Below are 27,000 nucleotides of genomic sequence, written 5' to 3'. Positions count from 1 at the left end.
GCGCTGTCATGCTGTCTTCAACAATGAAAAAACTGACTTTTGAAATGACATGCATGATTCTGGAAAGAAATTCAATTAGCAATTTGAATTTCACCATGTGAAAAAAAAATAGCTGTACTTGCTTTGATAAGATACTAAATAGCTATGAACTTCGGTATTATCTAATCTTAAAAATGTAGCTATTCAAAGCTCTGCCTTCCATTTCATATAATCTGCTTCTGTTCTGACATGAAATTAATACCCAGATTACAAAAAGATTTATTTACAGTTTCAACTCAATCACTGCATTTTGTAAGCAATACAGCATGAAACTGTTTAGAAGACATTTCTGTGCTAAATATAGTGCATACATTTGTGACACATCAACAAAACTGATTTAAAATAGGTATTATTTCTGGATGTATGGAACATTAGAAAAGCATCTTCAAAGGCAAAAATTGTTTCATTAGATTATGAGACAATCCCTTCCATTTATTCAGATTCTTTTAAAAAAAACAAAAAACAAAAAAAACAACCTTGAGATCACCTACAGGAGTGCTGTCCAAAACTCCCCAAAACTTCTGGGGGTACAGAAATGTGAATTCCACTCTTCATTTCCTGCTAAGCTCACTTCTTCCTTTCTTAAATGATCAGCTAGTTTAGCAATGGGGTGGTATAACAACATGAACAGAATACTTTTCTTTCCTGGTTAAATTCCTGCCTCTGCCAGGTACAGAATTACAACCCAACAACCAGATGTGTGGTTAAATCAGGTAGATCTTACAAGAACTATAGCCCTCAGAAGCCAAACCTTCAGTGTCCAAACATCTAACTTGTCAGCATATCTCCCGAATCTACAGAATTCATGTTAACTGACTCCCAATTATCCAAGCCTTTTTTTTTTTAATCACACAAGCGATTTGGATATTTGGAATTCTACTGCATTACATTTGCATGTAACAGGTTCAGTATTGACCACAAGAGGGAGTTGCACTACTACTACGTTCACTAAACGCCATCTGTACATAGTGGTCACTAAAGAAGTTGCATAGAAACATTCACAAACATAACCACTGCAACAAAAAATGGGATAAAAATTGTGATTTTCAGATGCCTAAACAGAGGAGAAACTGATCCAAGCAAGCTCGCTCACTCCCAACCTTCAGTCAAAAAGAAATCCAGTTCTGCTGCTAACACTTACCAATTGTAAGCTTGAATATTGTTCAAAACACTGATGTTACATAATTTAAATCAAATGAACCACTGGCCACACATTTAAAAATATCGGCTGTAAATGAAAGATCGATAGATGAATGAGTCTGAATGACAGGACATTAGTATTTATTGTTTTACAGTTCTCAAATCTGTGCTAGGGGCTTAAAAGGACACATTAAAACCTTGACTGACAGCTGGAAAAAGGGAAATTGGTAGGGAAAGTGGGTTTATTATATGGCAAAATTGAGGAAAAATTGTACTGTGTTTTTGGCAAGTTGCTTTTTATGTTGGTCTATATCGGTCTTCTCTTAGACTAAGCTCTTCAAGGCAGGGACTGTTTTAATCCGTGTATGTACACTTCCTAGCCCAATATGGCCTCAACCCTTCTTGAGATCTGTAGCTGCTGCAGCTGTAGAGTATATATTATGTAGCAGCAGTAAATGTAGTAGCAGAAGTCATAAATATTACTACAAAGAAGGTCCCAATCAATTAATTTACCATCTAGTTTTGCTCAGATTCTAAGCAGCTTGGGGCACGGACTGTCTTTTGTTTCTGTGTTTGTATAGCACCAAGTACAGCGGGGTCACGGTACAAGACTGGGGCTTCAAAGCACTATGTTGACACAAATCAAATAATAATAATGATGATAAGCAGGGGTAACAAACAGAAAGAAAGAAAAGACTGAGGAAACAAAGGGCTTACAACAGAAAGATTATACAGTTACTCAGGTTAGGCTAAGCATTTTAAATATTTAAACAAATGCTTTTTAAACTGAACTAATTACTGAACCTCTTCCGACAGTCACTCGGAAGAGAGATCTCGAGGGATTCAATCTGGCATAGCTGATTATTTTTCTAATACAGACAAGCACGTTAACAGAATTCTCTCTAGCCTGAGAGAGAAGGGAATTACATTATTGTCATTTATATATCTTCTGTCTCAAGATTTATCAAGGAGCACTTTGGTCCCTCATTGAAATCAGCAACCTGTAAGGTAAGCCACATTGGGTATGTTTTATGTTTTGTAATGGTTTCCTGGAACTGTTCACATTCCTGGTTTTGCGTCTAAACAGCAAAAATTGCCCCCTTTGTCAGCTTTATCCTAAATCACGCTAGAATTATCACCATGACAGCAGCTGTATGGAAGTGTCCTGCTGTATGATTGATAATCTGCATTCCACCAGCTACTATGCCATTTTTCTAGATACAGGGAGTCCTTGGACTTATGAAGCCCAACTTACGTCGGACGCTTTTCAATTGACTGCCCATTTCGCCCCTACAACACTTGTTTCACCCTTATGATGCTTGATTTCCATAAAATTGCTTGAAATCACTTCCTGATTGTATTACAGTGATATGGAGCTGGAAGGGGTCGCTTCTGATTGGCTTTGAGGCAGCAAGATAGCTTGTTGCCAGGTCCGGTTGCCACTTATTTTTGATTGGCTCCCAGCCCCAGGCTCAGCCAATTAAAAAGCATGAACAGTGATTGCTTAGACTCAGCATGTATGCCATTCTTCCTGGCTTTCTGAGCCTGTGTTTTGCCTGCACTCTGGGCAGCATATGTGAGTTTGTGTGATTATTTGAATGCTGTTTACAAAATACAGTGTTCAGTAAATACATTGATGTTGCAACATTAGTCATCTATAATTCATTTAGTACAAAAATCTGGGTTACTGTGGTGAAAAATCATGTATGAAGCCTTGGTTCAGGAACCAATCCCCCCTTCATACCACTGATACCTACGGGAAAAGCAGTTTTGACTTACAACGCAATTCTGAGGAATGAATTGTGTCATAAGTCCGAGGACTCCCTGTATTGAACTCTTGAGAAGATGCAGAAAAAAAATCAAAAATGTTATTAACATTAGTCCTTGCAACAGCCACCACATTTACAGGATCACTCCTCCCAGTAAACCAGGGTCATTAAGTCACTTGGAAACCTGATGGAGAAGGCCAGTGACAATGCCTGGATCTATATCAAACATATACACTACTACCTTTGAACAAACACAGCTGAAGGATGCCAGGAATGAAAAATAGCATCAGGTAGCTTGTTTAAATATTGCCTTGGATCTTTTACCTTCTGTAAGGCTGCTTGGTACAATTCATTGCATCATGTGATACAAAGAATTCAGATCTTGGGATCAAAGGTTTGGGAACAGCAATTTCGTAAACATTTTATTATTAATGTCAATGAAAACTGCCTGTTGAATGAGCAATATTCTCTATCTGTGTTGATAAAGAACTTATCACTGTTATACCTAAGCATTAACTACACATTAAAAATATGAGATTTGCCTGGAGGAGTAAAAAAACTACTTATGTATTGTGATTTTAGAAGTCATCTTTAAGCCATAATCTGCAAAAGCATTTGCTCTGTTTATTAAAAATTAGCAAAAAATTCTACAAGTCAATGAGGCTTAACCCTAAACATCTGAAATCATGAGGATTGCTCTGTTCTCTGGATATACAAGGCCCTTTTTGCAACATGTATTATTCTGGGGAGGATATCAGCGCCCCTTAATAGGTCAAACTTATCTGAAGAGCTGGAGCCAGGTCAAACCGCATATTTAAAAAAAACAAAAAACGAACAAACAATAAAACACTGCTGGTTTCCATGTAGCTAATTATATTGTCCCCCCATATAATACAGTATCCGAGAGCCTCCCAAATGCTTAAAAATAGAAGGAACAGTAAATCTCCCTTCCTTCCTTCATAGACTTTAGGAGAAATAGCTAGAAAAACATGCAGATTTGAGAAAGTTGAGCTGAAGAATAAATTTTGCACCTAGGTCCGAAAATGGCTGCTTCTGGGGTCATGCTTACCTTTTCCCTAGGTTCTATACTATAGTTCCTGTGAAAGTTCCTTCTTCCCACACTCACAAGCCACCCCACTACTGGTTGAAAGTTTGACTGTTCTAGTAAAGCAGCGATCATGGGAGGATATGGTTGAGCTTCCAGGTAGGTAGGGACAATGTCATGAAAGGTTTTCAATATCAAGACAGAGCTCTTTAACTGCACTCTGTATTCAGTATGCTAATGCAAAGAGAATGCAATGGAGTGGTGTGTTCATGATGATCTGCACTCCTCAGCAAATGGCTGCCAAGTTTGATCTACTACACATTTGTTGCTACTTTGATTTGTTCAAAGGTTCAAGAATAAAAGACAATACTTTGCAAGAAAAGACAACCCCTAAAAGTCTAGTCTAATAATGCAACTCTCATCTAAGCCTGGCTCCTGTGTGTGAACTTACAGATGATCTGCCAGAAATAACCTGAGTCCGTATAGCAACACAACCTCTAGGCAAAGATCACACGTACAAACCATAAAGAACTAGAAAGTATTTTTAGGAAATTAAGGTGTAATGGAACATGATTTACTAATGTACATGTTATTCCTTGAATAACTTATAGACTAGTATTTGCTAAACACTAGGTCTTTGTTAATTCAACATTTTGCTATTCCTAAAACAGAAAACCTCTAAACTAAAAATTTTAGAGACAGAAAATCATGCCTCCCTCACCATTTTTGCAATGTTTCAGCCAAATAAAGGTTTCATTTGGGCCAAATGCGAGTGGATTAGTTCTATAAACATAACTTACCTCTTCATTAATGTCAATAACATCCCCCACCTTGAGCTCCAGTTCATCCTCGTTCTGTGGAATATACTCAAACAGCACTTTACACTGCCGCTTCTTTAACTCTGGTGGAAGGGACATTATAAAAACATAATTAAAATGAAACTGCCTAAAAATAAATTGTGTACTTTTCCATATTCAAATCTTTCAAGGATCATATCTGAACACCTGTAAATCATCCCAAGGAGCTAACTATACTTCCTTAGTTTCTAGTTTTCCAATTGTCCATTTACATCAGTATAAATCCAGCTTGCCCTGAGCTAGGTAGACCTTTACAAATACTGACTGCTTCCATTTTTGAGCTTTACACTCTGCCAATTACAAAGGAGTGAACAGTGTACTACCTATTACCAGCATATTAATACATAACTGAGTCATAGATTAAGCAGTTCAATTATTTTCAAGCTACTTCCTGTGAGAAGACTGCAACAATCAAAACAGCTGTCAGCTACCTACTGCACTGATCTAGGCATAGGGAGTAATTCTGGTGTACATTTATGAATCTCAAGTTTTATGACTACACTTTCTCGCAAACACCCATCCCTACAAAAATGTCAGATGATCTGCACAGCAAGGAAATGCTGACATCCTTTGCATGAAATAAAAATACCTTGTTAGGTATTAATTTGGGGGTAATAATATTTGTTTTGCCTGAGCATTCAGAACCTGAACATAATAAAAAAAAAAAGGGGGGCATGGGTTTCATTGGAATCTGAGGAGTACAAAACTTTTCCCAGTTCCAGCATGTAAATCAGGATATGAAGCCTATCATTTAATCAATCAGTATTAAGTGGCACAAAAAGAATCTAGGAAGAAAAGGCAACCCACTACAGGATATTTCACAGACAAAAGATACACGGCTATGCAAATATTAAAGGACTGATGGCATCCTGGTAAGAGAGAGCTCAAGCAGCTTGCAGTAGCACCACAAGCCAAATCTGTACACGTCACAAGGTTAGAGTTTTCCAGATTAATATTGAAATGACACTACTGTAGCAGCCTTGATGGTTTCTTCTTATCCCACTAGAAGTAGAACTTCTAGAAGAAGTTTTCCAGCTAATAAGCAGATAGTAAACTTTCCAAGGCAACTTCCATCTTGAATGAACATTTTTATTCTGGGTGTATTAACAGGAGTGTTGTATGTAGGATACAGGAGGTAACTGTCCCGCTTTATTCAGCACTGCTGGTGCTTCAGCTGGAGTGCCGTGTCCAGGTTTGGGCACCACACTTTAAAAAAAAAAAAGATGTGGACAAATTGCTGTGTGTGTCCAGGGAAGAGCAACAAAAACAACAGGTTTAGAAAATCTGACCTTTGAGGAAAGGTTAAAAAACTGGGCATGATTAGTCTTGAGAAAAAGATGACTGAAAGAGGGACCTGATAAGCATCTTCATAGATCTTAAGTGCTATTATATGGTGATCAGTGCTTCTCCATATCCACTGAGATAGGACAAATAATAAGATTAATCCGCAGCAAAGGAGATTTAGGTTAGATATTGGGGAAAACTTTCCCACTACAAGGGTGGTTAAATTCTGATATAGGTTACCAAGGAAGATTGTGGAAACCCTATCATAGAAGGTTTTTAAGGACAGGTTAGACAAACACCTGTCGAGGATTGTCTATGTATACTTGGTCCTGCCTCAGTAGAGTGGAATGGACTATGAGGTCCCTTCGAGGCCTCTCGAGGTCCCTTCCAGCCCTACATTTCTATGATTTTATTATTATTTGTATTCCAGTACTGCCCAACTACTGCTGGGTGCTGTCAACACATAGAGACAGTTCCCAACACAGACGCCAAAATTTAAGACAACATATAAAAAAAGCATGGGGCAACAATCTTTACTTACATGATATACATTGCTTTTTGGTTACTTAAGTACACAGCTGCTACACTGGCTACCCCCAAGTTCTACATCTCAGGAGGAGAAAAGCTATGTGCCTTCAATAAAGCCTTAAAGTTCACTTTACCAGTTGAAAAGATCTAAAAGCTGCCACTGAGATTACAGAACTGCCCCAAACTCACAATTAGAATTAAGAATGTATCACCTTAGGGGACATACAAATACAGAGGAAAACATGTTTATAATCTAAAAGAGCCAGAAGATAGATAAGAAAAACAGCAAGCAATATGTTCAAGTTCCGTATACTGTGGGTTACTTTCTAAAAATATTTTCCCTAATCTGCCCCATTTCCATACTGATTCTGTGCCATTGCTGCCAAGACAATATACCCACCTGGCCAGAAATAGGTTTTGGTTCACTGCAAGGGGGTGTTTTACAAAAAAAAACAAAAAAAGCCACCACATACATTCCAATCAAGAAGTGTTCTTGTGTTACTGAATATTGAAAGTGTAAAGGGCCTCACTGGCCTCTCCTGCCCCTCTGCTATCTTCCAGGCAGCTCCAGTTGCCCTTCCTCACATTGTGGGAGGAAGGGATGTGCCTATGCATGCTTTGTGGGCTCCTTGGGTCAGGAACAGAGGCCAGCAAGAATTCAAAAACTGGCTGAATATGTGGTCAAATGCAACATGGTTCCACCACTCCACTTAAAGGGACAGGTTGGAGAGGCTAATTGGAACATAAGCAGCTTGTGGTGTTCTGGTGATGTACTAGTACTTCATGTAATTTCATAATTATGGTTCACCTAGAACAGTGGTCCCAAAACTGTGGAGAATGCCCCCTCAAGGGGGCATGAAGGAACGTTGAAGGTGGCGGAGTGGGGCCCAGGTTAGCCCCCATGAGAGGTTGGGAGGGATCACCACCCAGCTGTGCTCTGCTCCAGCCCAACCGCAGCAAGGCCTGCAACCCCGGCCACAGGCCCGACCTGGCTCCAGCCTCTGATCCAGCCCCTGCAGGGGCATGGACAGATTTTATTCTAGCAATTTATAGCCACACCCAATATTCACATGTATTAAGTCTTCCAGGGATGGAAGATACTAATTTTGATGATACTTCGCTCAATTTCAAAAATATTTTAACTCAATACAGTAGAGCATCTTTTAATAATATGGCCCCAAGCAGGATCTCGTCACAGGAAAGAGCTCTTTATCTGCCCTGCAATGGCTTACTAATGCTGCTGAGTCAGCCACATTTTGGACTAAGTTAGTGATCTTTCTTCTCTAAAAGGTCATGAGGGAAGCAGTCCCAAAAGTGGGTCTGAAGTTCCCTCAGATGCTGACTCAAGTTCGTGACCAATTTTCTTGAGGACGTCTAAATCAAGAGGAAATTACACCACGTTTCTGCCTTGTGCTCAAAGAGACCAGTTTCCAAGCTTCCTTAAGAATGCTTCTTTGTCAAGCTTACACAGAACATTCATATTCTGCTCCTGGAGAGAAGCTCATTCAGATGCTCAAGGCAGTCAAAGGTAAACATGGCACTTAAGATTAATATAGAAAGCATGAACAAAAGGAGATTGCTGATCATTCAGGGAAACATACATTTCCACTCTTAATCTGAAGTCTTTCACGTATTACCTTGTGAGAGCCACCTCACTTCCGTGGGGAAAGGGAAGTACTGATGAAGAGAACCCACGTCATCATAGAGCAATACAAAGTCAAAATACACTGGAGCTCTTTTAAATGACGTTCACTCCTTTAACAACTTCACAAAGAACCAGCACAGTCCTTCACGCACTTTCTTAGTGGCAAGAGCCTGGCAATAAAAACAGTAAAGCCTTAAGACATTAGGTGCCACAGCTGGATCCATGTTTCTGGCTGCTGAAAAATATTTCTGTGCTAAATGCCACACTGAGCCTGGAAATGGGAGCATTCAACACAAATCTGCATATAGCTTAACTTTTGTTTTAGCTTTCTTGTTTCTTTTTCTGCTCATTCAGAGAGTTATTCAATTAATGTTCCCACCTCAGAAACTTTGCCAGGTAAGACACCGCATATGTAGCGAATGCACTTTCTTGCAAAAGCCACAGAAGTCCTCCCCCAAAGAATACATAGTAAAATAACTTCAGTTTCACATTAAAATAGATATTAAAAGCAAAAAAAGTAAAGACTTTTTAAATGTTAAATAAAGGCGCTAGTGACTACAAATATAGATAAGAGATATTGTCCCAATGCTATTAGAAACAGTCCTAAAGAATGGCCACACTCAGTAACATTGGAGAAGAATGTGCACAACAGTATTCTTCAGTCACCTTGGAGGAAGTTAACTGCCAAAGAAGCAGCTCTGTATTAGCAGTTTTTAGGAGAGGATATAGCAACATAGGTGGCTGACAAAATAAGGAAAAGTCAAATTATATAGAGAGTAACTGTCACAGGTCATGCCTGCCCTGCCTCTCACTTGCTGGCCAAGCATACTTCTGCAGGTGCTCCCTGCCTCAATTTCCTGTCCCCCAGGTTTTCTGTTTCTCCCAGGGATTCAGGTGACTCAACCCTCTGGCTGGGTCACTCTCAGAGTTCAATCTCCTTTTGGAGTAACAAAAGACCAAAAAACCCAAAAGTTACTTTTGCCCCACTTGGGCTCCTCTTCAGCCTGCCTTCTGTGAGTCTCCGCACTTTGGAATATAGCAAAGACTCCCAAGCTGCTTCCCTGGAGTCCCCTAAACCCTGCTTTAGGGCTGTCCACAGAAGCCCAGTTAGCTCTCTGTAGTTCTTCCTCCCAAACTGGGTTTTCTCAGACCTTATTAGGCCCAGGTGTTTATCAGGCTATCATCTGACCCCAATTAGTCCAGCTCTTCCAGGGGGGACAGGGCAGCTAATTATGGCACAGGCAGGGCTGACTGAACAAGGCTAGCTAGTCCCAGGCCTCCCTGTTGCAGTAACGTACAGTTCTTTAATGGAACAAGCAAAATTGTCTGTGCTGGAAATCACTGTGATAAAAGAAAGTTTTGAGTTTTTAACTCTTAGCAGTTATTTAGTGCTGTTCTGGCCTCTCATGCTGAAGAACCTGCCTGACGTTCGCAAAGTTTTGTGACATCAAGTTACTTTCCCAAACAACAATTGGCATTGAAGATGGAATCCTGATGCAGCAATACAAATGAAACAGAGTGACTGCAGAGGGCTAGGGAAACAGAAAGGAAACTTCAGCCTGGTGCCACTTCAACTGAGTAGACTGCTGATTTTGAGGGAAAAAAAGGTTAAAACTTCCTAGCTATTTGGGGAAAATGGACTTGTTTGATAGCTCAGTAAAGGACTGGCCCACCTACATAGAGATTGGAATTGTATATTACAGTTAACAGTAAAAACGGATGAGAAGAGAGTGTCCATTTCACAGAGTGTATCAAAGACTTCAATTTATAACCTGCTGCATAGTTAAAAGCTCCTATTGAATCCAGAGAAAACACCGAGTGTGGAAATTCTACAAAATCACCCACCCCTAAAGCCACTAATAACTTGAGATTATGTTCATTTTTGTATATGGAACCAAAAAAGAAAATGAAAATTTCTGAATATCTGGCTGGATTAAGGAAATTAACAGAGCATTGATAGTTTAAGTGATGCATTAAGGGACTGGTTAGCATGTGGTACACAAAATGAAGCAATACAAAAACCATCTACTGACTGAAGCTAATTTGACCCTAAAATATGCACAAGAAATTGTAGTATCATTTGAGACAGCTACTAAAGATGTCAGGGAGCGGAAAGAGTATCATGTAACCTATGCAATAAATAAACCGAGGGCTAGGCAGAAAGCACAATACAGACAACACTAAAATAAACCTGTGCTTTTGCTAGAGGCACAATCTCACAATACAGATGATTGTTGGTTCAAGGACAAACCCTGCAGAAACCATAAATTTTAGATTCATCAGTTCACAGAGATCATGGGATCCAAGAAGAATGCTATAGCATCTCTACAGCTGTTTAAACTTAGCAGACAACAAATTGGGTGTTCTCTGGATTTCTTTAACAGTGGAAGGAGCAAGAAATGGAAATACATGGATTGCCAATTTTGTTATTTCACAGTCTTAGTAAGAGACTTCCCAGATAATCTGTGGAAACCTAGAATGATTACATCACAGGCTGGTCCTCTGTTTTATTGAATAGAAGTTGCACCAAATATGTCATGGAGAAGACAAGTAAACAAGCTTTTCAGTGCAATTTCTACACATATGTGCTGACCCACTTCTAAGGAGGCATTGCCAGTTCACAGGCCAACAGTATATTAACATTTTATGAATTCATATTCTCTTGGTCAGTCAGTGTAATATAAAAAACTTGGTCAGCCGAATCCCCAGACTGAGTGAGGGAGCCCAGCTGGCGAGGACTGATCTGAGCTGGGCTTTACAACGACAGAAAACTGGAAGCTGAAAGGGGGCTGCTGGGAAACTCTGCAGTCACTTCCTAGGAGAAGGGAGGCGTGTTTGGGCCAGAAACCCAGAGAGGGGGGAAGCCAGGAAGGTAGCATAGGACTCAGGTCTTACTGCCTTTACCTAAGAGGGAACAGGCCCTTGACTACTTGCTAGAGGATCCCAGAGTAGAAGGAAGGCACTATGCGTCAGTGAATGGGAAGACTGCTTAGGATGACTGACTGAATTCTTCAATACCCCAGAAGGGGAAAACGCATAGAGGGATGATTCACGAAGAAGCAGCAGAAGTTTGTGAAGCGAGAGAAGGGCTGCAGACCCAGAGAGAGAAGCGGAGAGACTGCATGCAACCACAGGAAGGGGTGTTGACCTGACGAGCTATTCCTGAGAGTGACCAGGAGGAGGTGCCATCCTAGTGGAGTGGAGCACCCCGTCGCACATCCCAGAATCATATTAGCTTTTTTTGCAGCTGCATGACACTGACAACTCATATTCAGTTTATGGTCCACTATAACCCCCAGATCCTTTACAGCAGTACTGCCACCTAGTTAGTTATTTCCATCTTAAGTGAAGTATTCTGCACTAGTCTTTATTGAATTTCATCATGTTGAACACAGACCAATTCTCCAATTTGTCCAGGTCATTCTGAATTTTAAATCTGTTCTCCCAGGTGCTTGCAACCCCTCCAAGTTTGGTGTCATCTGAAAATTTTATAAGCACACTCTCCACTCCACTATCCAACTCATTAATGAATATATATTGAAGAGTACTGGACCCAGGAATGACCCCTGTGGGAGCCCACTAGATATGCCCTCCCAATTTGACAGCAACCCATTGACAACTACTCTGAGTATGGTCTTTACATTTGTGTATCCACCCTACAGTAATTTCATCTAGACATTTCCCTAGTTTACTTCTGAGAATGTCATGCGGAACTGTGCCAAAAAGCCTTACTAACATCAAGGCATATCACATCTACTGCCTTCCCCCAACCACTGGATCAGTAGTCCTACCAGACATGTTCTGAGACAGCAATTAATAAGCTCTTAATCTTGCAATGCAGCCATGAGCATCCAATAAATCTTCACCTCTGCTCAAGGCCCAGATTATAGCAAAACAGCCTTGCCCGAATGAACCACTGCTTCCTCTATGGGTAATGAGAATGCCCCTCCGTGATAAATGAAGGGGAGTGGGAAAGCTCCCTTTTATGGACACCCAGCTGTCCAGTTAGCTATAAAGTCCCTCTTGATGTCTGTTCTCTGCTTGCTTTACCTGTAAAGGCTTAAAAAAGTCCCCCAGGTAAAGTAAAGGGAGTGGGCACCTGACCAAAAGAGCCAATGGAAGGCTAGAACTTTTTAAAATGGGAAAAAAGCTTTCCCTTTGTCCCTCTGTTCTTCTCTCTTGGCTGAAGAGACAGGGGCAGCAGGAATGTAGTATAAAGTTTGGACCAGGTATGAAAAATCATCTCCCATACCTAGAAGGATTCATTGGGACAGGGAATGTTTAGATAGATGCGATCAGGTTTGTTTCTTTATTTCGGCTTGTGGATTTCCTCTGTGCTAAGCTCAGGTATTTTTGTTTGTTTTCTTTTGTAATGTAAAGCTGGACCCCTGGGAGCCATTCCTGGTGTTTAACCCCTTTTCAGTTACTCTATAAAAATCTAGCAATAGCCTGATTTTCCAGATGTGTTTCCTTTCTTCTTTTTTTTTTTTAAATAAAATTTACGTTTAAGAACCTGATTAGTTTTGTATTTTAAAAGGTCTGTGCCTGTGTTTTTCAATTAGCTGGTGGCAACAGCTGGGTTTGTTTGTTTTCTTTCTCTGCTTCCACAAGGGAGGGGTGGAAAAGCTGAGGGGCCCCAGGGAAATCTTCCCAAGTGACTTTTTCCAGGATTTGCAAGAGGCAGTTTTTCACTTGGGTGGTGGCAGTGTTTACCAAGCCAAGGTCAGAGAAAAGCTGTAACCTTGGGAATTTAATACAAGCCTGGAGTGGCAAGTATTTATTTTTAGAATCCTTGCGGGCCCCCACCTTCTGGACTCATACTGCCAGAGTGGGGAATGAGCCTTGACACCTTCCTTTTCAAGTTCAGCTGCCAATACCTTTGAGAGTTGTGTTAAGGCAAAAAAGGAGGGCACTGAACCTCCAGCATTTGTGCCCAGAAGACACAAACAAAAACCTGCAATGGGATAAGTTGATGAGAAAGTGAAGATGAATTCTTACAGAGGTCAAAGAGTCAACGTGGAAAAGAAACCTAACATTTTTGTCTCTTTCAGGCCCAGCATCTGTGGAAGCTACTAGAGGCCTTGAAAACTACAAAATATAAGAACATAAAAATGGCCATACTGGGTCAGACCAAAGATCCACCTAGCCCAGTATTCTGCCTTCTGACAGTGGCCAATGCCAGGTGCCCCAGAGAGAATGAAAGAAAAGGTAATCAAGTGATCCACTCTGTCACCCATTCCCAGCTTCTGGCAAATAGAGGTTAGGGACACCATTCCTACCCATCCTGGCTAAAAGACATTGATGAACCTATCCTCCATGAACTTACCTAGTTCTTTTTTGAACTCTGTTGTAGTCTTGGCCTTCACAACATTCTCTAGTAAGGAGTTCCACAGGTTGACTGCGCATTGTGTAAAAAAAATACTTCCTTTTGCCTGTTTTAAACCTGCTGCCTATTAATTTCATTTGGTGACCACCAGTTCTTGTGTTATGAGAAGGAGTAAACAACACTTCCTTATTTACTTTCTCCACCCCAGTCATGATTTTATAGACCTCTATCATATCGCCCCTTAGTCGTCTCTTTTCCAAGCTGAAAAGTTCCAGTCTTACTAATCTTTCCTCATATGGCAGCCGTTCCATACCCCTGCTCATTTTTGTTGCCCTTTTCTGAACCTTTTCCAATATACCTTTTTTGAGATGGGGCGACCACATCTGCATACAGTAGTCAAGATGTGGGCCTACCACCTTCTTAATGATTCCCAACATTCTGTTCACTTTTTTGACTGCCGCTGCACACTGAGTGGATGTTTTCAGAGAACTATCCACAATGACTCCAAGATCTCTTTCTTGAGTGGTAACTGCTAATTTAGACCCTATCATTTTATATGTACAGTTGGGATTATGTTTTTCAATGTGCATTACTTTGCATTTATCAACACTGAATTTTATCTGCCATTTTGTTGGCCCGTCACCCAGTTTTATGAGATGCTTTTGTAGCTCTTCTCAAGATAGTTAAGTCCCAAGCAGACTGCATAGTTTTGAATCATCTGAAAATGTTGCTACCTCACTGCTTACCCCTTTTTCCAGATCATTTATGAATATGCTGAACAGGACTTGTCCCAGTATAGACCCCTGAAGGACAGAACTATTTACCTCTCTCCATTCTGAGAACTGACCATTTATTCCTACCCTTTGTTTCCTATCTTTTAACCAGTGACCAATCCATGAAAGGACCTTCCCTCTTATCCCATGACAGTTTACTTTGAGTAAGAGCCTTTGGAGAAGGACCTTGTCAAAGGCTCTCTGAAAATCTAAGTACACTATACCCACTAGATTCCCTCTTGTCCACATGCTTGTTGACCCCCTCAAAGAATTCCAGTAGATTGGTGAGGCATGATTTCTCTTTACAAAAACAATGTAATGTCCCAACAAATGATGTTCATCTATGTGTCTGACAACTTTGTTCTTTACTATAGTTTCAACCAATTTGCCTGGTACTGAAGTCAGGCTTACTGGCCTGTAATTGCCGGGATCATCTCTGGAGCCCTTTATAAAAGTTGGCGTCACATTAGTTATCCTCCAGTCATTTGGTACAGAAGTTGATTTAAATGATAGGGTACAGACTACAGTTAGTAGTTCTGCAATTTCATATTTGAGTTCCTTCAGAACCCTTGGGTGAATACCAACTGGCCCTGGTGACTTATTACTGTTGAGTTTTTCAATTTGTTCCAAAACTACCTCGAATGACACCTCATATTAAACCATCTGAAAAATTCTCCAAAATCAGGGGGGAAACGGACTGAGATTAAGTGTTCTGCCCACAAATTAGTTTTTGGGATTACTTGCAATTTGATAGAATGCATGCTAGAGTGAAAGGAGAAAGGAGTTTTGCCATGTAATACTACTCGGCTTGAGTTAATTAGCACAGGAGACAGTGTCTACAACCCAAGGGATATGAAGTCACAAGATGAAGTCACATCTGTACCACAGAGAACCCTGTGGTCTCCTTTACTATCAGAAAAAGGCCTCTTTAGACTTCTTGAGAGAGAGAACACTCTTCAATGAGTCTTCAAAGAGGTGTCAGTTGAGGAGATGCAGGATTTAGCAATTTTACCAAACAGAAGAAATCTGAATGAACCAGAGAGTGACAATCTGCTATCCTGTCAGAAAACCTTGGATTCTCAAAAGAAATGACCCTAGAAACATTTCTTAAGTATCAGCAGAAGCCTGGAATTCTCAGAGACTTCAGGATGTGAGACAGAGCTTCTCTAAAAAGATTTCCAGGATACAACAGCACTTCCAGCAAGGATTTTGGAGTCTGGTCAAGAACAACAGGCTCTATGCTGGCTACTATGGAAACAGCTATAAACATTTCCTTCTGATCTAAATTATCTCTCATAAATGTCTCACGCTTTGTAAGGCACTCTCCCTTCATTATGCTGAGAGTCAAGCCTCTGGAAGCATCTCAAGGTTGTACAGATCTAGAAATGCATTAGGGTTCTATTGAAAGCAGTTTTAACCTTACTTTCCAAAGTGTTCTTGGAACAGATGCTCAATGGACCAGGAAAGCAGATATTAATCATATCTGACGTCTAATACTTGCACCCTCCCCTAACTTAACTGCTGACGAATGTCTTGCATTTGTCTCTTCTATCTTAGATTATAAATTCTTTAGGAAAGGGAACATAACTGGGAACATAACTGTTTGTACAGCACTATGCAAACTCACAATGCCATAAAAATGATTTTTAGTACCACTCAACGCAGGACAAGGTACATAAAATATTAAAAGAAAATCGAGCTAAGAGCTCCACTGAACAGACATGTTTCCTTTACTCGAGATAGGAAAATGAATTTTTGATTGCTCAGACAGAACTGACCCTCTAACAAAGGAGATGACATCACAAATTTGGCTGATTTCTCCTGCCTCCTTCTGCAGATAAGAGATCATAGTGTTCAGTGTTCAAAATGGCCTAAAAGATGCAGGATGACCACCACCCGACAATGCCAGTGAACCACCCTGCACTCCAGGTATTATGTTGCTGCACTCAGAGCTTCACCAGAGAACTGCAAAATGGCAGAACAGCAAAGTCCTTTCTTCGGTGGAATTTTATGGTGAACAAAACATTCTGTAACTTCTGCATTTTACAGTGGGCAAAACTCTGCTCTCAGATGCGAGTGCACAGGGCTTCTACAGAATGCAATATAAACGTTTTGCACATATCTGCAGGCAGAATTTGACTAGGGTACGCCTTCCCTACAGAGCCCTCTAGCTGGTGAGCAGGACCATGAAACCTGTCACTCCCCTCCTCCTCCTCCCACCACCCGACTCTTAAAGTGATAGTTTGCAGTTCCGATACAGTCCTCAATATAGCACAGCTACATCCATGGAACCACAATGAAGTCAGAGGGCCAAGTTCTGCTCAGATATAAACCTACAGTGACTGCAGTGGAGTGCCCCACCCATCACCCAGGTCTCCATAGGCCCTAAAAAAAAAAATTTCAAGCAACACTGAGTAAAAGTGGTGAGAAAACAAGTATTATAAGCCATTGATCTTAGGTACCTTATATAATGCAAGGAAAGGGGGAGCTACATACTCTTTTTGAAGCTTTTGGATTGAGGATGGGGTTGAAATCCTCCTGCTGGAAGACCGTAGGTGCTCATGCGCTGCACAAGGCTTGCTACAGTTCCATGCCTCTCCCTCTTGATTGGCAAACCATCATCCTTAGGTTCAGGGTCCTTCTTAACTTCCTGGTAAAAAAAAAAGAGAAGGCACAACAGATTTACAAAACTGAGGGGTAATTTAAGTTAGCTGAAAGATCATAGGATTCCTTCTGAGACATTCCCTAGTCTATTGTAGACTCAAGTACTCGTTTTCCATGGTGTAACGGAGAAAACACTTTCCAGTTATACATCATCTGTCATCCAAGCATCTCAAGATACTTTTAACATGAATCCTCCCTACACCCTTGTAAGTTAGATGTTGTATGGAATTAACAGATAGGTAAACTGAGGTACCCAGAGAGTCCAGAAGCAGGAAAAGAAACCAGGTGTCCTGAATTCTGGTCAACTACTCCAATCTCTATACAAAAACAACTGCATGCACTGAAATCTGGGAAAATCAATATAAAAGCTGCATTACAACATATTTGTGCTTTGTCAGTATTTCAATGTAAATTGTGAAGAAGAAGATTTTTAAAATATTTTCAGTATCACCTATTCTTTTTACCATTTATATTATAGCAGTTCCTATAGTCCTCAATCATGGACCCATGCTGCAGGGTATTTTATAAACCATTCAATAAGAGAGAGAGTCCCTGCCCCAAAGAACTTACAGTCTTGGTTAATGACAAGATGCAACGTATAAAATAAACAGGAGGAAAGAGAAGATGAGCTAATATAAGCATGTTTCTGCATAGATTCTCTGAACATTTAGATTGCCAAGTTCCTACCCGATATAAAATGTTTAAGATCTAATTTGGAAACAGCCCTGCAGTGAAGCCATAGGCCTAATCTGATGGCACAAGAGAGCTCTATAAATAAGAACTAACATTTTTTGACAGAAGAGACTCAATTTTTTCAGCAATTAATCCAGTGAATCAGATCACTTAAACACTATAGTGCTTTCATTTGTAAAAAGAATTACTACTTTGAATAAAGTAAATATGCACCCTGAAAGTTTATTACATGCTCAGTAGTTCCTGACAAGCTACTAGAAAATATAAAGAGAAACTCTTGCATGTAACATCAGCACTGAATGGTCACTGAATGGTTATCACCTCCACTACTGAATTCAGCAACCAGTGCTGTAGAATTAGATGTAGTACTTAAAATAACAGAAAAATAGTTGAAGCAATGCACACTTATTTACTAAGTGATATCAGTTGAATCCTTAAATGGGGGCATGAGTCTTGTTTATATATTGAAATACTATTTCACTAAACACATTACACACAGATCCAGCTGGAAATATATGCAGACTTCCATGTCATGAAAATCCAGCAGAGCTACTCAGATGGAGAGACACTGAGGCTCTCCAGGGATAATATGAAAAGGACACGGCTTTCACATCAAGGAGACTCTCTTCACTTCCTGTTGGAAGCGTTATTCACAAAAATCAAACTGAAATCAATGCTCATAATTTTTTTTGTGGGTAAAAGCTCCCTGCCCTATTCTGTGAACCCTCCTGTTTGCCTGCCTGCCTATTCAGCAGTAGCTACTGTCAAGGCTGAATCCTCACTCTGACACTCCAAGTGCAGAAAGTAGGGGCCCGCAAGGATTCTAAAAAATAATACTTGCCACTCCAGGCTTGTACTAAACTCCCAGGGTTACAGCTTTTCTCTGACCTTGGCTTGGTAAACGCTGCCACCACCCAAATGCAAAAAAACAAAAAGAGAAAAAAAAAAAACACACACACCACCACCCTTGGATCCAGGAAGAAGCACTTGGGAATTCCTCCCTGTGGGGTACCCTCAAGTCCTTTAAACCTCCTCCCCTCCCCAGGGAAAGAGCTGAGAAAGAAGAAAAAGGAAATTAGCTGTTGCTCCCAGCTAATCAAACGGCATATGCACAAACATCTTAGGACAACAAAAATCCAATCCTGTTCTTAAAAAAGGTAAATTTTATTAAAAAACAAAAAGAAAGAAAATATCTGAAATATCCCCACCTTTATCACTAGAACCTCTCTGTTTCCAGCATACATGCAATTTCTGAACATCTGTGCAGAATCTGATACTCTAGGAATGAAAAGTAGTCTTAACAGAAGAACTGTAATTTCCAAACCATGCCATATCAGAATCAGAAATCTCTAAATTTGAGGTAGTATTTTATTCTTTTAAATAAAGTTCCTCTAGATTTTAAAAGAGCAATTCCAAAAAATCAAGCACCCAAAATAGCTTTCTTGGGGGTTCAGCTTAAAGGTTACAAGCAAACAAAAGCATCTGGGATTAGCACAGAGGAGATCCACAAACCAAAATAAAAAATAAACCTGATTGTGTCTAACTAAACATTCCCTAGCCCAATGACTCCTCCTAGGTATGGAAAATAACTTTTCATACCTGGTTCAAACCTTACACAGCATTCCTGCTTATAGCATGGCTGCTCCATGTCCCGGCAGCCCAGAGAGAACAACCGACAAAGGGAAAGTTTATTTCCCAATTTTAAAAAGTTTTAGCCTTCCCATTGGCTCTTTTGGTCAGGTGCCCACTTTCTTTTCTTTACCTAGTGGACTTTTTAACCCTTTACAGCTAAAGCAAGTAGAGAACAGCTAGAAAGAAGGATTTTACAGCTAACTGGTTGGCTGGGTCCATAAAAGGGAGCTACCCTCTCCCTCCCCCCCCCCGTTCATTTATCGCATGCCCCCCAAATCACAGATGGTGCTGGCCAGCCTGGTTCAGGTCGGATCCACACCGGCTGGGATTTCTTCCTGGAGGTTTAGGAAACAGAATTAATAAGATACATGCACCTCTAATTTTAATAATAATTACATGAAGAACTATACAGTACTTTTTACATTTCAAGGACTACAACGACTTAGAATGCAGGGACATTTTTACCCAGCTGATTCTGGGAAACCTTCCCAGGAGAGTGCATCAGCCACTTTGTTAGAGGCTCCTGAAATGCGTTGTATTTCAAAATTAAAGTCTTGAAGAGCTAAACTCCACAGAAGAAGTTTGTTTGTTAGTCTCTGACTGCGTGAAGCCACTTCAGTGCAACGTGGTCAGTCTGCAGATGGAACCGCCGTCCCCAAATATATGGGCGCAGCTTCTCCAGAGCATACACAATGGCGTAACATTCTTTGTTCTTTTCTTTGGAAAAGAAGCCCTTGAGGAATTCCACCATGATTTCAACAATTTCCATCCCACCATCAACCTCAGCCTGGTCCAATCCACACACGAGATCCACTTCCTGGACACTACAGTGCTAATAAACGATGGTCACATAAACACCACCCTATACCGGAAACCTACTGACTGCTATTCCTACCTACATGCCTCCAGCTTTCACCCTGACCACACCACACGATCCATCGTCTACAGCCAAGCTCTGCGATACAACTGCATTTCCTCCAACCCCTCAGACAGAGACAGACACCTACAAGATCTCTATCATGAAAGTCGCTATTTTACAACAAAAAAACTTCAAATCCAGACTCCAGCGAGAAACTGCTGAATTGGAATTCATTTGCAAATTGGATACAATTAACTTAGGCTTGAATAGAAACTGGGAGTGGCTTAGTCATTATGCAAGGTACCCTATTTCCCCTTGTTTTTTCCTCCCCCCCCCCCCCCGACATTCTTGTTAAACCCTGGATTTGTGCTGAAAATGGCCCACCTTGATTATCATACACAGTGTAAGGAGAGTGGTCACTTTAGATAAGCTATTACCAGCAGGAGAGTGGGGTGGGAGGAGGTATTTTTTCATGCTTTGTGCGTATATAATAAGATCTTCTACACTTTCCACAGTATGCATCCGATGAAGTGAGCTGTAGCTCACAAAAGCTTATGCTCAAATAAATTGGTTAGTCTCTAAGGTGCCACAAGTACTCCTTTTCTTTTTGCGAATACAGACTAACACGGCTGTTACTCTGAAACCAGTATTAAACCTGTGTCAAAGTCAGATTCAAGACTCACTGAATTTGTCAGACCACTCTGTTTATTAGCAAAGCGCTTTGCCAATGCACCCAGATATATGTGAGCCCCCTCAAAAGCTCAAGCTAACTTATTTATACAGATAAGCCAAAGCCAATTTAACATAGGAGATAAAAGGAAGCAGAAACTGACAAATATACATACATATCTTATTTGCATACAAACGTTTACCAATCTCCTAGCTCAGTAGGAGCTCTAAGTTAATTAGTTTGAGAACCCATTGTCTCACACGCCTTAATGTTTCTCTTCTTGACAACTACATTTCAACAAACCTTTCAAGCAGCAGTTCTTTAATGAATTATAATTTCAATATGATTCATTCTACTTTCACAATCCCTCCTTTTGGTCAAGCTACGCAATGACCAACAATTACTGGGTTCCACATATCAATCGTTCTTTATCTCTTTGTTCATCGGTGATATTTAAAATCATCAAATTAGCACTCTGGTTTGGGGCAGCTATCTGTGTAGCATGCCTGACACAATTTTGGATACAACAGGAAAGTAACTGAAAACATACAAAAATTATTAGGATTCCAAACAGGAGAGTTAGGGCTCCCTGAACCAAACCAGTTTCCTATGCCAGAGAAATTGAAAAGGTTACTAAGCCCTGGTCTACACTAGGACTTTAGGTCGAATTTAGCAGCGTTAAATCGATGTAAACCTGCACCTGTCCACACGATGAAGCCCTTTATTTCGACTTAAAGGGCTCTTAAAATCAATTTCCTTACTCCACCCCTGACAAGTGGATTAGCGCTTAAATCGGCCTTGCTGGGTCGAATTTGGGGTACTGTGGACACAATTCGACGGTATTGGCCTCCGGGAGCTATTCCAGAGTGCTCCATTGTGACTGCTCTGGACAGCACTCTCAACTCAGATGCACGATTGTTTGCCGTTGCTCTGACGCAGGGAAGGGCGACTGACGACACGGCTTACAGGGTTGGCTTACAGGGAGCTAAAATCAACAAAGGGGGTGGCTTTACATCAAGGAGTATTTCAGGCAGGACTTCACGGAGGGTTCCAATAAGAAATGGTGCACCTAAGTTATTGTTCTTATTGGAACAAGGAGGTTAGTCTGGCCTCTGACTGATACATGGCTAGATTTACCCCGCTGCACCTTCTCTGTGAGTGACTGCAGTGTGACCTAGAGGAATGAGTCCCCTAGATGGGGGGTGGAGAGGAGGGGAGTTTGCAAATTTATTTATTTATTTGTTTATTTCTTGTTTTGATCCACTCCATCTATCTTTTACATCTTTGGCTGGCAGCAGACGGTGCAGAAGGACTGCATGCCATCCACATCTCATGGCTGCTCGGCAGAAGATGGTACAATACGACTGCTAGCCATCCTCATCTCTTGCCTGCCCAGCAGAAGATGGTACAATACGACTGCTAGCCATCCTCATCTCTTGCCTGCCTGGCAGAAGATGGTTCAATAGGACTGACTGCAGGACTAAAGAGAATGACCTGATCAATATCTTGTTCAATATCTTCATAAATGATCTTTGTTCAATATCTTCATAAATGATCTGGAGGATGGTGTGGATTGCACTCTCAGCAAATTTGCGGATGATACTAAACTGGGAGGAGTGGTAGATACGCTGGAGGGGAGGGATAGGATACAGAAGGACCTAGACAAATTGGAGGATTGGGCCAAAAGAAATCTGATGAGGTTCAATAAGGATAAGTGCAGGGTCCTGCACTTAGGATGGAAGAATCCAATGCACCGCTACAGACTAGGGACCGAATGGCTAGGCAGCAGTTCTGCGGAAAAGGACCTAAGGGTGACAGTGGACGAGAAGCTGGATATGAGTCAGCAGTGTGCCCTTGTTGCCAAGAAGGCCAATGGCATTTTGGGATGTATAAGTAGGGGCATAGCCAACGTGATCGTTCCCCTCTATTCGACATTGGTGAGGCCTCATCTGGAGTACTGTGTCCAGTTTTGGGCCCCACACTTCAAGAAGGATGTGGATAAATTGGAGAGAGTCCAGCGAAGGGCAACAAAAATGATTAGGGGTCTAGAACACATGACTTATGAGGAGAGGCTGAGGGAGCTGGGATTGTTTAGCCTGCAGAAGAGAAGAATGAGGGGGGATTTGATAGCTGCTTTCAACTACCTGAAAGGGGGTTCCAAAGAGGATGGCTCTAGACTGTTCTCAATGGTAGCAGATGACAGAACGAGGAGTAATGGTCTCAAGTTGCAGTGGGGGAGGTTTAGATTGGATATTAGGAAAAACTTTTTCACTAAGAGGGTGGTGAAACACTGGAATGCGTTACCTAGGGAGGTGGTAGAATCTCCTTCCTTAGAGGTTTTTAAGGTCCGGCTTGACAAAGCCCTGGCTGGGATGATTTAACTGGGAATTGGTCCTGCTTCGAGCAGGGGGTTGGACTAGATGACCTTCAGGGGTCCCTTCCAACCCTGATATTCTATATTCTATGATTCTATGATCAAGTCACTCCAAATTTAGTCCCTGCGCCCATGTCTGCCCAGGCGCTCCTGATCGACCTCACACAGGCGACCAGGAGCACCTCGGACATGACGATGACGGCTACCAGTCCTACTGCACCATCTGCTGCCACAAGGCAATGGGTTGTTGCTGCTGTGTAGCAATGCAGTACCGCATCTGCCAGCACCCAGGAGACATACAGTGACAGTGAGCTGAGCGGGCTCCATGCTTGCCGTGGTATGGCGTCTGCACAGGTAACTCAGGAAAAAAGGCACGAAACAATTGTCTGTCCTTGCTTTCATGGAGGGAGGGAGGGAACGGGGGCCTGACGATATGTACCCAGAACCACCTGCGACAATGTTTTAGCCCCATCAGGATCTCAACCCAGAATTCCAATGGGCAGCAGAGACTGCGGGAACTGTGGGATAGCTACCCACAGTGCAACGCTCCGGAAGTCGACTCTAGCCTCGGTACTGTGGAAGCACTCCGCTGAGTTAATGCCCTTAATGCACGTAGAGCATTTTCTGTGGGGACACACACACTCGAATATATAAAACCGATTTCTAAAAAACAGACTTCTATAAATTCGACCTAATTTCGTAGTGCAGACATACCCTTCGCCACTTCCATAAAGAACTTGGTTCTTGGTGGGGAAGATATGCGATTTGTTCTAAGGGGATAGCACGATCTATTACCTCATTGGTGTTGTCTGGTATATACACACAGCAGTGTTTTCCAATGAGAGCACAAGTCCCTCCTTTTGCTGCCAGCACTATGCCCAATGCCTGACGGTTTTGGAGGGCCATCTGTCGGATTGCCCCTGTTTCTTTGGCCAGGGCTCTTAAACTTTCTACGGTTTCATTTGCCATTATTTCAACTACTGCTTGTAACCTTAGGAGCCTTTTTGCATGGTGTATTACTCCCTGTAATGGTATGAAGGAACCGCCAATGACCTCTTCCCAGGTTAAGAGGCTTATGTTATTTACATACCATTGGGCATCTGTTAAGTTCCTTCTTTTTCGCCTGAAATTGCGGAGGCGTTCTTGAGGGAAGGTTCCTGGCACTCGGAATTGTGGGAAGAGTTGGGTGGGATAACAGATTCCTGACCCATTAGCTGGTAGTGCGGTATAAGCTCTGGTCCCACACAGCCAGTGATGGCCTATTTAGGCCAGCAAGAGTCGGTTGCACCCATTTGTCATATAGGCGTTTGCAAAGGAGAAGTAGTATCCCCAAAAGGGTACAGGGTAATTCTCCTTACGAGGAGTGGTGTTATTTGCATCACATTGAAAGATTGTATTGTTTTCACTGTAGGGGAAACATGAGATTGATTTTTCTGTTTGATCCCAGGTTGAGAAAAAATTCATATCTCCATACCCGGCCCGCTACTTTTTAGTTTTGTTTGAATAATCCCATACACCATTGGCCACAATATGCTGAAGACAACGGCTTTTCCCCAGATCCAGCCCTGTCCCATTACACACCCAACACCAATGACCCTTTCCCTCCACCACACTTATCCATTTAAATGCATTTATTCCCAGCACTTCCCAAGTGTCATTGCTGTTCCATATTTTGTTAAACAGACAAGGCCCTCCAGTGAGGTCTGGGGACTTGAGTGGGATAGCCAGGACAGGAACACCAGTTTGAGGGTGGGCTGGTATGTGGCTGCAGACCCAGCAATTAGAAATATTAATACCCACACCTGCTGCTGGATAAAAGAATTGTCATCGTGGTCTCCCCAGACCGTAAGATACCAGCAGCCGAGGAACAGGCAGAGGCGCATGTTGGAGGCAAGGCTCTTCTGGTTCTGACAACCTCAACTGAGGGAACCGCAGTCACGGTTTTACGCCCACCAGGCAGTAGGCGCTAGGCTCGCTACTGCTTTTTTTTGTTCGTCGTCTGCTTCTGGCAACCCTTACAAGAGCGTAGATTGTAAGGTATTGCAGACTGTTCCTCTATGTCTTCTTCTGGAGTCAAAATTGACTCTGCATTGTCCTGAGGTGATGATTGGTTCTCTGGGGATGGTGCCTTCTTACACTGTGAAGCATGTATCCACGCTGCAATGCCAGATAGTTTAACAGCCGTCTGTGTAGTAAGCAGTACCTGATGAGGACCCTTCCACCGGGGCTCCAAGGCGTGCTTTCGATGATGGCGCAGTACGTAGACGCAATCACCTGGCTCAAGGTTGTGGCAAGCGTCGGAGGTGGGTTCCGTGGGCCAGTAAGCTCGAACTTGTGAATGGAAATGACTTACAGCTTGCATTAGTCCCTTGAAATACTAAAGGAGAGCACTGTGAGTCAAGTTCAAATCTGGAACGGGAGTAATGGTAGTCATAGCTCACATAGGGCGTCCCATAACAATTTCAAAAGGGACTTAATTTATGCCTTTGGGATAGAGTGGATCTCATGTCCATAAGGGCTAATGGTAGGACTACTGTCCAGCTTAATCCTATAGAGTCACAAATTTTAGCAAGCTTATTCTTAAGTACACCATTTCGTCTTTCAACTGCACCTGCACTCTGTGGGTGGTAGGGACAGTGCAACCGGTGTTTGATATGCAATATACGGTCCAGGTGTTGAAAAAGTTGTCCAGTAAAATGTGTACCCCGATCACTGGACAGAGTAGCAGGAATTCCCTTGGCAGACATAATATGATTTAACAAACATTTGGTAACAGTGAGTCAGCCTTGCGACAAGGAAAGGCTTCAATCCAACCAGAGAATAAACATACCATAACCAATATAAATTCATATTGTTGACACTTAGGCATTTGTACAAAATCAAGTTCCCAGTGCAAGAATGGTGCTTGAGGCAGGCCCCGGAAACCCTGGGCCACTTTTACAGGTTTACCAATACTATGGCTTTGGCAAATGGTACAGGCTGCACAGTGGCGGGCTGCAAAAGAGCTAAAATGGGGGGCCCACCATCCTGTCTTAGTTACAGCAGAGACCATCTCCTCCTTTCCGACATGCGAAACACCATGTAGCAAGGTGGCCAGAGACGGGTAGAGCGAAAAGGGGGCTACAAAGGCGCCAGTAGGCGAGCGCCAAAGAGAATCGGGATGTAGAGAGCAACCTTGGGCAACCCAGGATTCTCTCTCGGTTTCTAGGGCAGAGTCTTGGAGCAGGGTGAGGTCAGTGAGGGATGGCAGCGGTACAGAAACAGAAAGGGAACCTAGAAATGCATCTGGGGAAGGTTCTATGGCAGCAGCATGTTTAGCAGAGGCATCAGCAAATGCATTACCCTTAGCAACATCAGTATCCGCCATTGAGTGGCCAGGGCATTTAACAATAGCTAGGGCAGCGATGTAGGGCCCATTTTTAATAGGGGTACCGGCAGAGGTAAGGAAACCCCGAGTTTGCCAGAGGGTAACAAAGTCATGTACAACCACAAAAGCGTAGCGGAGTCAGTGTAAATGGTGGCGGAGCGTCCCTCCGCCAAAATGCAGGCACGGGTGAGGGCAACTAATTCAGTGACTTGTGCGGAGGTTACAGAAGGTAAAGGCACAGCTTCCAGGGTTTCAGAGAGTGAAACTACAGCGTATCCTGCAAGGAGACTACCTTGGTCGTCTCAAAAACAGGAACTACCAGTAAATAAAACAAG

General features: G+C 42.0%; 1 protein-coding gene across 4 annotated transcripts in view; it reads right to left on the bottom strand.

Annotated features, from left to right (window-relative positions):
* The window catches only part of CD2AP (CD2 associated protein), a 158,566-nt gene that overhangs the window by 66,865 nt on the left and 64,701 nt on the right, over positions 1-27,000 (bottom strand). For all 4 annotated transcript variants that reach the window (XM_073335813.2, XM_073335810.1, XM_073335811.1 and 1 more), the window contains 2 exons: positions 16,903-17,056; positions 4,794-4,894 (listed from right to left, as the gene is read on the bottom strand). In XM_073335813.2, the coding sequence (XP_073191914.1) occupies positions 4,794-4,894; positions 16,903-17,056 (255 nt within the window). The remainder of the gene's footprint in view (positions 1-4,793; positions 4,895-16,902; positions 17,057-27,000) is intronic.

The sequence above is a fragment of the Lepidochelys kempii genome, chromosome 3, assembly GCF_965140285.1.
Source record: "Lepidochelys kempii isolate rLepKem1 chromosome 3, rLepKem1.hap1, whole genome shotgun sequence".
Taxonomy (NCBI): Eukaryota; Metazoa; Chordata; order Testudines; family Cheloniidae; genus Lepidochelys; species Lepidochelys kempii.
Note: the sequence above shows the minus strand (reverse complement) of the source record. Positions and strands in the feature narration are given on the sequence as shown.